This window comes from Schistocerca gregaria, chromosome 1 (genome assembly GCF_023897955.1).
Source record: "Schistocerca gregaria isolate iqSchGreg1 chromosome 1, iqSchGreg1.2, whole genome shotgun sequence".
Classification (NCBI taxonomy): Eukaryota; Metazoa; Arthropoda; class Insecta; order Orthoptera; family Acrididae; genus Schistocerca; species Schistocerca gregaria.
In genome coordinates, this window is record NC_064920.1 from 291,939,206 (window position 1) to 291,951,345 (window position 12,140).

The 12,140-nt window shown below is 43.5% G+C and overlaps 1 protein-coding gene across 1 annotated transcript in view; it reads right to left on the reverse strand.

Annotated features, from left to right (window-relative positions):
- Nucleotides 1–12,140, reverse strand: part of LOC126343223 (coiled-coil domain-containing protein 13-like) — an 89,694-nt gene that overhangs the window by 67,307 nt on the left and 10,247 nt on the right. Inside the window, exons 2-4 of the mRNA XM_050001925.1 lie at nt 9,344–9,519; nt 3,234–3,372; nt 1,694–1,915 (exon numbers count right to left, since the gene is read on the reverse strand). Of these exons, the coding sequence (XP_049857882.1) occupies nt 1,694–1,915; nt 3,234–3,372; nt 9,344–9,519 (537 nt within the window). The remainder of the gene's footprint in view (nt 1–1,693; nt 1,916–3,233; nt 3,373–9,343; nt 9,520–12,140) is intronic.

Below are 12,140 nucleotides of genomic sequence, written 5' to 3' on the forward strand. Positions count from 1 at the left end.
GCATTACAGAAATGCTCAACAAATTCCAGTGACAGGTGCCGTAAGGGAGGTGTTGTGCATCATCGAGAGGTTTACTATCGTAATTTCTAGTGAAGACAAGAGAATTTTAGAAACTGGAGCTAATGAGACTTTTGTGTTAGCAGAAGCCAACACCGTGTTACAAGTGGAGGCCGAAATGCACGCGTATTAGCTCACGCAGGCTGGCATGAGGAGGGAAGAATTATACTGACGTGAGGTCTGGAAGATGACAAGGAATGAGAATTCAGAAAGCGGACGTAATTAGTTTGATACTTAACTTTAATCCATTAATGATGAACGTCGCTCTTGATGGTACATGATTCAGAATATTATCTGTTCAGAATACATTCTTGAAGATATTTCTTATAGTAACTGAATTTGGCGCCTTGCTAGGTCTTAGCAAATGACGTAGCTGAAGGCTATGCTAAACTGTCGTCTCTGTAAATGAGAGCGTATGTAGACAGTGAACCATCGCTAGCAAAGTCGGCTGTACAACTTGGGCGAGTGCTAGGGAGTCTCTCTAGACTAGACCTGCCGTGTGGCGGCGCTCGGTCTGCAATGACTGATAGTGGCGACACGCGGGTCGGACGTATACTACCGGACCGCGGCCGATTTAGAGGCTACCACCTAGCAAGTGTGGTGTCTGACGGTGACACCACAAGGACTCTTACCAACTATTATTCGTTCCTTGCACCATTCAGGAGTGGAATATCGAAGGGGGGGATTAGTTAGTGATACCAGAAATATTTATGTGAATCAAGCAGCATGCACTCCAACAGAATCACAGTAAGCAGAAGAAACCTCTCAAGCTACTGCCAATAATGCAGAGTGCCTCTACACAATGTAGCGCTATAACCTTTTCATACACTGCACATGTAAGTAATGGTAATTACTAACAAATATAGATTTGCATAATACTAACATAACGTAGCGAGGAGAGAAGGTTAGAGGTTTAGCGACGCTTTTATGACGATGTCATTAGAGAATATCAGCTATTTCGTTCTGAAAGCAATGCCTCCGGTATTTATCTTAATCAACGTCAATGTAGGTGGCCGAACGGTGTATTTGAACCGCTGTCCTCCAAAATGCGAATCCACCTAGTCACAGCTGCGACATTTCGCTTGGTCACAAACTAGGCATGTGTCCCTAACACTGGATGAGATTTAGCATTTATCCCTGCAGCCACGAGTTATAAGATTCTGTTGGAAAATTTTTCTTTGGGAAAGAATTACAAATAGCAGATATAACTTACACAGCAATCAGATGAAAATTTGAACTGTAAGTTATGACGTTCGGAAGGATGGCCAGACTCTAGTGATAAAAGGTTGGGCAAGATATGAGAAACCAATCAGAGGAAATGTGTCAGTTGTAAAGTAAGTAGTAGATGACCTCCTCAGTGCTGTCTTATGGACCCAGTAGTAGTGCCAGTATTGGATATCAACCTCTTCCCTAAATTTACCTATCACTCATTTACCTGTCACCCATAACAAGACAAACCACTATAGACCATTAACATGAAGTGCGGTCTTAGTTATGATCAACTAGCTGCAAACCAGTACTGTGAGTAATGGGAAAGACTCTGGCTATGTCTCTGAGTATATCTTTTGGAGGCTGCATGGAAATGGGCCACAAGGTAGGGGGTAGTGAACTAGTGAGCAGGCAGCAAGATACGGACCTCGTTGGCGAGCGCGCGCTGCGCCAGCTGCAGGTCCCTGCGCAGCTGCGCGCACTGGCTGCGGCTGTCGCACAGCTTGGCGTTGGTGGCGGACAGCCGCTCCGTAAGCTGGCGCACCTGCTCCTCCGGGCTGGCCGCGCCCTCGCCCTCCGCTGCCGCCACCGGAGTCGGAGGGGGCGGCGCGCACCGCAGGCGCTCCACCTCCGCAGTCAGCGACGACACCTGTTCGCAGGTAGGCAGAGTTCGTACCTGTTTATCCGTATCTTCCTTCGTTACTTTAAATACTAATGGCTTGCCGTCTGAAGAGCGAGATACCAAAGCAAGATTGGTATCTCGAAACGCAACCATAAGAGAAGACAGTCGCTGCAATTTGATTTATGTCATTATCACTGCACTGAAATATTATCAAACAAATAAGTATTATTAATTTTTAAATAGAAATAACGTGTTATTCATTTTTAATTACTAATTGCATGAAAATGAGATTATGAAATAAATTAAAATTTGATACGAAATACGAACTAATTTATTGTTAAAACCGAAAAACTATGTACACTGTACTTTTCAATATTCCGTTTGTATTTATTTACAAGCTCTAAAAATAAAAGAAATTGGTTCAAGTGGTTCAAATGGCTCTGAGCACTATGGGACTTAACATCTGTGGTCATCAGTACCCTAAAACTTAGAACTACTTAAACCTAACTAACCTAAGGACATCACACACATCCATGCCCGAGGCAGGATTCGAACCTGCGACCGTAGCAGTCACGCGATTCCGGACGGAGCGCCTTACCCGCGAGAATAAAAGAAATACTTAATTTTCTATTGATGTTTCAAATATTCATACGTTTCAGTTTCTTATGAATATTCACATTTTGATGCAATTAGTAATTAAAAATGAAATATGTTGTGTTAGAAAAATTATGTTTGAATGTTAGTAGATTAATAGTTGATGTTCATAATGAAAACTGCACTCAAATAAAAGTACAAAAAAATAATCTGGCAAAAATCGAAGCAACGACTTTACAATTACAAGACTAGAATGTTATACAAGCAGCCAAGGGCACCCATTTTAAATAGCTAGAACTTTTTGAACTAACACTGTTCTGGTTTTGAAACCTCTAAAATCAGTTTTTTCTAGTGTTTCTGAGAAGAGTTTCATACTGGTTTAGGAAATTTCTATCTGGACGTCCTACAAGTATGAAGGCAACGAAACGGGATCAGTCCAGAAGGAATCACTGTAAGTATTGCCAACTAAGGAAGACATACAGAATTTATATTCTCTTGGACTACGATTGATAAAATTGAGTGGAAGTTATCATAATTATAAACATTGAAGACAGTGGTTTATATTAGATGACTATAGGGAGGATGACGAATACTGTGGTGGAACTGGTACCAGAGACTGTGCTGTCTGTGGTTTGGTTGTTACAGGTGCTGCAGTAGTGAGTGTTTGGTGCCAGTTTTAGTGTTCCTCGTCACTGGCCCGTGTCCACCAGGCCACACAGTGAGGTGCTGGGGCTGCTGGCCGCTGCCTCACCTTGTCCTCGGCGGCGCGCTGGCGGTTCCTGGTGGCCTCGAGCTCTGCGCACATGTCGCGCAGCCGGCGGCTCAACTCGCTGACCTGCGCGGCCGCCACCTCAGACGCCAGCCGCGGCGGCTCCGCCCTCTTGCTGCCCCTGGCACAAACACAGCTGTTCGTGCTCACTGCTGGCCACTGCGCCCATCCCCAACACCATCAGAATGGTCTGCTCTGCATCATGTTCGTCTTCAAATAAAGCTACACTACTGGCCATTAAAATTGCTACACCAAGAAGAAATGCAGATAATAAACGGGTATTCATTGGAAAAATATATTATACTAGAACTGACATGTGATTACATTTTCACGCAACTTCGGTGCATAGATCCTGAGAAATCAGTATCCAGAACAACAACCTCTAGCCGCAATAACGGCTTGATACGCCTGGGCATTGAGTCAAACAGAGCTTGGATGGCGTGTACAGGTACAGCTGCCCATGCAGCTTCAACACGATACCACAGTTCATCAAGAGCAGTGACTGGCGCATTGTGACGAGCCAGTTGCTCGGCCACCATTGACCAGACATCTTCAATTGGTGAGAGATCTGGTGAATGTGTTGGCCAGGGCAGCAGTCGAACATTTTCTGTATCCAGAAAGGCCCGTACAGGACCTGCATCATGCGATCGTGCATTATCCTCCTGAAATGTAGGGTTTCACAGGGATCGAATGAAGGGTAGAGCCAAGGGTCGTAACACATCTGAAATGTAAGGTCCACTTTTCAAAGTGCCGTCAATGCGAACAAGAGGTGACCGAGACGTGTAACCAATGGCACCCCATACCATCACGCCGGGTGATACGCCAGTATGGCGATGACGAATACTCGCTTCCAATGTGCGTTCAGTGCGATGTTGCCGAACACGGATGCGACCATCATGATACTGGCTGCACGATCCGTAACAGCCATGCGGATAAGATGCCTGTCATCTCGACTGCTAGTCATCCGAGGCCGTTGGGATCCAGCACGGCGTTCCGTATTACCCTCCTAAACCCACGAATTCCATATTCTACTAACAGTAATTGGATATCGACCAATGCGGGGAGCGATGTCGCGATACGATAAACAGCAATCGCGATAGACTACAATCCGACCTTTATCAAAGTCGGAAACGTGATGGTACGCATTTCTTCTCCTTACACGAGGCATCACAACAACGTTTCACCAGGCAACGCCGGTCAACTGCTGTTTGTGTATGAGAAATCGGTTGAAAAGTTTCCTCATGTCAGCACGTTGTAGCTCTCGCCACCGGCGCCACCTTGTGTCAACGCTCAGAAAAGCTAATCATTTGGATATCACAGAATCGTCGTCCTGTAGGTTAAATTTTGCGTGTGTAGCACGTCATCTTCGTGGTGTAGCAATTTTAATGGTCAGTAGTGTATATATATTTTATGCTGTCGACCGTGCATCACTTTTGGAACACTTCGCAGCATCTGGAAGGTAGAAGTATCCCATGTACCCAGCGTGAATTCCACTGACCGACATTTTCAAGTCTTTCATATACGTTTTATGGCTGATTTATTATAAGGTACCTTAGGTCTCCAGTGTCGTACCACCCTTCCCGAAATTATGGGCGTGGGTGTACAGAAACCTTACTCGAAAACATATTCGTATATGCCTGTGTTTCCTGTAAGATGTGTACTAGTACACTGACCAAAAAAAAAAAAAAAAAAAAATCGTAACCCAAAAAATAATTAATATAAAGTAATGTAACTTTGGAGATATGTTTGACTAGGTAACTTATTTAAGTGATTAACAATTTAATATCACATGTTAATGTATGCACCAGACAAGTCATTGCCAATGTAAAATGCTGGTCCATTAATAGCCGGTGAAACCGCCAGAATGTTGAATGCAAGCATGCAAACGTGCATGCATTGTGTCGTATAGGTGCCAGATGTCAATTTGTGGGCTACAGTTTCATGCCTGCCGATCAATACAGGGACACTGGAGTTGTCATCTGATGATGTACCGTATGTGCTCCCTTAGAGACAGATCTGGTGATTGAGAAGGCTGACAGTATGTCGAAATTCTGCAGAGCATATTGGGTTACAATAATGGTACGTGGGCGTGCGTTATCCACATGGAAGACGCCCTTTGGAATGCTGTTCGCCAATGGCAGCACAATAAGTCGAATCACCAGACTTGACGAACAAATTAGCAGTCAGGGTGGGTGGGATAGACACTTGTGTGCTCCTGCTGTTATACGAAATGGCACCTCAGACCGTAACTCCAGCCGTAGTCCCAGTGTGTCTAACATGCAGACATATTGGTTGCAAGCCCTCAACTGGTCTCCCCCTAACCGGCACAAGGCCATTATTTGAACTAAGGCACAACCGGCTTCCATCAGAAAATATAACAGACCTCCATTCTGCCGTCCGACGAGCTCTAACTTGACACCACTGACGTCGCAAATGGCGTTGGCTTTCGGTGGGTGGAAGCCACGCTACAGCACGTCTGGATCGGAACTGTCTTTGAAGTAACCGATTTGTAACAACTCGTTGTGTCACTGTAGTGTCAACTATTGCTGAAATTGGTGCTGCAGATGCTATCAGCAATCATGAACATTGGCTGCATTCCTCCCAAATTTTCCTGCAGTATCGCAGAGGAAACATGCACCTTCTCGTAGCCCTTTCAGACGACCTCGTTCGAACTCTGTGAGGTGGTGATAATAGCACCTTCCTCGCCTTAGAGGCTTTCTTGACTAACATCAACTCCCCACGCCCAGTCTCAGAGGAAACTAACACTCACGACCGTTACAGAGTCCATTTAAAACAAACCTGATTTTCATCCACACAGTGGCACTACTAGCGCCACTCTTATGCGACTGACGCGAAATTTGAATACAGTTCATCTTCTGTCACGCAACTCCTTCTTCGTATTGCGTTTGTTCTCTGTCAGTGTATTTCTCAGACTGTGTCCTGTTGCGATGAGAAGATGAATGCATTGTTTCTACACTAAGATGTACAGGAACGGTGGATGCACCGGCTTGTGATTTATATATTATGGTTTGAGTTGACAATGTGTGCAGCATGTTCTTTAAGTTGTGACGAGGCCTAATGGTATTAAAAAATTTTTTGCGCTTGGAAACGGTATAATGTTTCCCAAAACACGTAATCACACGATTAACGACTGGGCTGAATATCCTCAATATTGCTTCAATAACAGTTGTATGACGGCTTCACATCAGTTACATATCCATGTTTAGAAACAACAGAACACCTTGAACGACTTCAGATAGGACATTCATATTCACAGAACATCTACATTAGTATGACATCACAGTGACTTATGGTGTGGTGTGCTATTGGGTACAACCATAAATCGCAAATGGTGCATGTCCATGTCACTGTGATCGGTTTGCCCTACGTGAATGACATCCTGCGACCTGTAGCCTTACCTTTCCTACATAAGTCCCCAGACGCCACTTTCCAGCAAGACAATGCGCGACCACATGCAACTTCTAATCAAGCTGCGGGCCAATGGGGTATCGTCTCAGTTGTGCGACTGGATTCGTTATTTCCTGTCAGGAAGGTTGCAGTTCGTAGTAATAGACGGCAAATCATAGAGTAAAACTGAAGTGATATCAGGAGTTCCCCAGGGAAGCGTCCTGGGACCTCTGCTGTTCGTGATCTATGTAAATAACCTGGGTGTCAATCTGAGCAGTTCTCTTAGGTTGTTCGCAGATGATGCTGTAATTTACCGTCTAGTAAGGTCATCCGAAGACCAGTATCAGTTGCAAAGCGATTTAGAAAAGATTGCTCTATGGTGTGGCAGGTGGCAGTTGACGCTAAATAACGAAAAGTGTGAAGTGATCCACATGAGTTCTAACAGAAATCCGTTGGAATTCGATTACTCGATAAATAATACAATTCTCAATGCTGTCAATTCAACTAAGTACCTGGGTGTTAAAATTACGAACAACTTCAGTTCGAAAGGCCACATAGACAATATTGTGGGGAAGGCGAGCCAAAGGTTGCGTTTCATTGGCAGGACACTTAGAAGATGCAACAAGTCCACTAAAGATACAGCTTACACTACACTCTTTCGTCCTCTGTTAGAATATTGCTGCGCGGTGTGGGATCCTTACCAGGTGGGATTGACGGAGGACATCGAGAGGGTGCAAAGAAGGGCAGCTCGTTTTGTATTATCACGTAATAGGGGAGAGAGTGTGGCAGATATGATACGCGAGTTGGGATGGAAGTCATTAAAGCAAAGACGTTTTCCGTCGCGGCGAGATCTATTTACGAAATTTCAGTCACCAACTTTCTCTTCCGAATTCGAAAATATTTTTTTGAGCCCAGCCTACATAAGTAGGAATGATCATCAAAATAAAATAAGAGAAATCTGAGCTCCAACAGAAAGGTTTAGGTGTTCGTTCTTCCCGCGCGCTGTTCGGAAGTGGAATGGTAGAAAGATAATATGATTGTGGTTCGGTGAACCCTCTGCCAAGCACTTGAATGTGAATTTCAGAATAAGCATATAGATGTAGATGTTCTTGCAGGAACACGTGCCTTCTTGGTGTCACAGTGTGCCAGCCTTTTGCCCTGGTCCTCCAGATGTGTGGAATATGTTGAGACGACAGTAGTAGCGCTATGACTCAACACCACAGCTGAGCTTTGGAACCAGGTAAGTACAACATGGATGGCTGAAACACAGGACGCCTTCCGCGCCTTACGTGCGTCGACGGCATCACGCTTGGAACATGTTATCAGGGCCAGTGGCGGACCCTGTTCCTACTAGACAACAGGACACAAGCTGAACCGAGGTGACTGAAATGCTAATCATTTCTGCAGAACCTATTAACGTATATGACCTGTGAATATGAACGTTCTACCTCTAGTCATTCAAGGTGTTCTGCTTTTTCTGAACATTAGTGTACTAAATGTACAGTTTCGGCAATGAACGATTCATTGCAGTGATAGTGTTGAGGCCCATTTCAGTTGTCAAACACTACACTTATAGCCCTTTTTTAAGGAAATATCTCAAGAAATATGCTTATGCCGACTCCAGATGTCACCGAATGGACCTGACTGCTAGCAGTGTAATAGCCACTAAAGCTGCGAGGCAGTCCTACGACGTACTGAAGATGTGCTCCATTTCATGATGCGTTGCTGTTCGTTCCCTCAGGATAATGACCGTTAGATTTACCTATGGATCCTTTAGAGAAAGAGTTCCATGTGATAACAGGAGGTGTGTTGAACAGTGAAGGAATAAATTTTTTGTCCCTATATTTTAGTTTATAAGTTTTTTTATCTGTTTTATTGTTGCAGTAGGCCTGTCTCTCATAACCTCACTCCAGTATAATAAGCAACCTTACATGTCTGCCATGTCAACAATCTGGGTGACAATCCATTACAAAACCCTGGCTTTCATGAAAAGACTGAGTAGGTATTGCTATATGACGTCGGTAGAGTTCGTAGTTACAATGGAAAATTATTTAGAAGTAAAAATGTTACTAAATTAATTAGTTAAAATACTGTAAACAGTGAAGATTTTAAGGCCACCCCTCTAATGAAGAAAATTGCAGCACAAAATATCCAAATAATTAAACTGAGAGAAGGTGCACCTTAGTTCACTGGTGTCAGTTCTTGAGGTATTGTTGATAGTAGTAACATTACAAATCGGTTAACGTAAGATAACGCAGTCGTAAGAGACATCGATTTTTTAAAATTGTCGAGCGTGTACCTTAGTTAACTCTTGGTCATATCCTGATGTGTAGTTGACAGTAGTAACATTAGAAAGCAGTTAACATAACACACACGTAAGAGAATGCGATTTTTGAAAACTGTCGAGCGTTGAGGGAACTTCGCCAATTTGGATAAAGAGAATACTGATTCGCAGTTCGTCACGGGTTTTTCATCCGTGAGAAACGTTTCACGCAAATACTTCGTAAAATGTTGAGAGCATATCCTCAGCATCACATGGTGATCTACAGACAGTCCATCCGCGAACGGGACAGACGCAAGGAGTCAAAACTGTACTGCTACCCTAGGTGTCCTCCACCAGACGCCACTTGGACCAGAGAGAGATTAATGCGTTAAAAGCGCAGAGCTACAGTAGATGACGTCACCTGGTGGGAGCGGCGGTGGCCGGCGCGCTGGCGTGCTGACGCAGCTGCTCGACGCTGCGACGCAGTTGGCAGTTCTCGGTGCTGAGGGCGCGCACCCGCGCGCGCAGTTTCTTACATGTCTCTCGTGGAAACACCTCTGCTGCCTCAGATTCATCACTGCTCGACGAAAATTTTACCTGCGTGCGAGCCCTTCTGAATAGAACGATGCTGCCAGCACGGCACTGAAAACAGTTACTCCGAGTAATGTTAATTGCTTTACTATAAAGAAGAATAAATCTTTGCCGTTGATAATAGTGTACTTAACAGACATGAGTTTTGACTCTGGAAATCGATTTTCTAATGATTCCTATCAAATTATTTTATCTGAAAGTAGTAATTGTTCAGTGAGAGGCATCCAATAAGCCACCTGAAATCGCTTGTGATTGCCACAGTGACCGAGTTTCTGATACTGTCAGAAAGGGTAACTTTGGCCCACTTTCCCATCTTCCTTGACATATTAAGCTCTGATTATTTAACAGGGTGCTGGCAAATCATAGTATTAACAACTGCAGCTCTTGTGTGAATAAATCAGTGCGGTTTTATTGTATTTTAGAAACTGTTAATGTAAGCAATAAAATAACGTCGCCAGAACAGGCCATGAAGGTCCTACAGTCCGACCGGCCGCTGTGTCATCCTCATACCACAGGTGTCACTGGATGCAGATGTGGAGAGGCATATGGTAAGCACTCCGTTCTCCCGGCCGTTTTGTCAGTTTACGGGACCGGAGCCGCTACTTCTCAATCAAATAGCTCCTCGGTTTGCCTCACAAGGGCTGAGTGCACTTCGCTTGCCAACAGCGCTCAGCAGACTGGTTGGTAATCCCTTGAGGTGTCAGCCCAGCCCGAGAGCACTTAACTCCAGTGATCTGACAGGAGCCGGTGTTACCACTGCGGCAAGGCCGTTGGCTTATGTGTGCAATGTTCTTTTTTTTTTAAAAATGGTGCCTTTTTGCATTTATTTGGGGTAACTTTGTTCCAAACGTTCAGATCTGTTCACAGTAAGCCAAAAATGCATGAAACACCAACTAAAAGGGATTACATATTTAATCGATTGGTAGTAAACTTCAGTGGGTCATTTATATAAAAAAAATAAAGTTAAATATTATAAAAACAAAAACAAACAAGGAAAATGCTACTTAGTTTACTTTCATTATTTCAAGAATTCCAAAAGCACAACACAATTTAAAAGCTAACAAACTTGATTATAAAAACTGTCCTGTTGAGGAACAGAAAATAGGTTTCATTTAATCTATTTTGGGTTGGTTTATTGTCAAAAAATCCTTTAATAAGTCTTTCAGGTCACCTCCAACATTCAGCAACACAACCAGACTTACTAATCTTCAGATTTTCCTGGAAGATTCTCCGCATTAAAAATAACAGTGTCCAAATAATTAATGACACAGTCTTCATGGTTTACTTTGCCAATAGCGATCAATGACCGCTGCTACGGTTTTGAAAACGTTTCACTTTCTTTATCTTATTCTGCCAGTAGAATATGATTAGGACCACCATATTATGAGTAACTTGGTTATACAATTCTCTCTTGTTTTGTCTTTTTGGGCTTGGACAGTCAAGAAGAGACAGGTGGCACAGTTGCAAGCAGGTCGAGATCCTTAACTGATATGCTTTTTCCAGCAGCTCATCGAACTTCTTTATCCTCTTCCTAGCAGCACATCAGGATGGTATCTAGTCAATTCTATTTGTCTCTAGCTATTCTAAGAATGCCTCTCTTGTTAAGTCAACTTCATTTTTCTTACATGGCGAGCTTCAAGGAGCTTTTGCCAATTTAGTGGGACAATTAAAAACTTTTCAAATCTGGAAATAAAGTTTTGGACCATAATTCTTTTTAAAATCATTATCAGTTCATTTAGTAGCACAATAAACAGTTGTCAGTTTAACAGGAAAGAATTCCGCTGAAAATAGTAAGAATTTTTAGAAATAACTGCTGGTAGGTAATTAAATCGACAAAATGTAATCCTAAAACTGTTTGTGCCGAAGTTACCTAGAACTTGGGAGTCTAAACAATAAAGCAGTAACAAAATTCTCTTTACTAGCATGAAAACGAAAGATTCAAATTGGAAAACCAGTATTCTGCCTCGATTAATAGAGGCAGTAATGAGAGATTCGTAAAGTGGCTACTGCTGCTACCTATCGTTTAATACAACATGACGTATGTATGAGTTGTGTGCCATTGAATTTGTTCTTTCTGGGACAGTGTTACATGTAAGAAGAATATATATCTGGAGTCTCCTATGAAACCCCTGGGTTGATTACAGCCGAATTTGGCACATGAACAGAAACTTTCATGAGTATCAGCACTCTGGTGTTTATAAACTCCTAGCTGCCCTGTACAATGGGCGTTTTGGTTAGGAATGGTATCAGCCTGCCTTACAGACTTGTTTTGCAAGGCAGCCTACATGTCAGTCCATAACATATTGTAAGAGTAGTATCAGTCCACTTTATCGACTTCTTTTGCAGGTGCTACAAATGTAGATGTCCCTGCCTGGTGCAAGTAAAAAATTGAGATGGAGAGAGGAAAGGATGGACAGACAGAGGGGGCAGGAGAGGATTGGTAGGGAGAGAGGAGGACAGGAGGAAGGGGCCAGAAGAAGGGCAGGCAGAGATGAAGATGCAGAGAAAGGGAGGAGGGGACAGACATAGGGTGGTGGAGGAGCTAGGCAGAGGTATAAGGGAAGGTAGAGGTGGACACAGAGAGGGCAAGGAGGAGGAGATATATGTAACATATGTGTCAAACACAT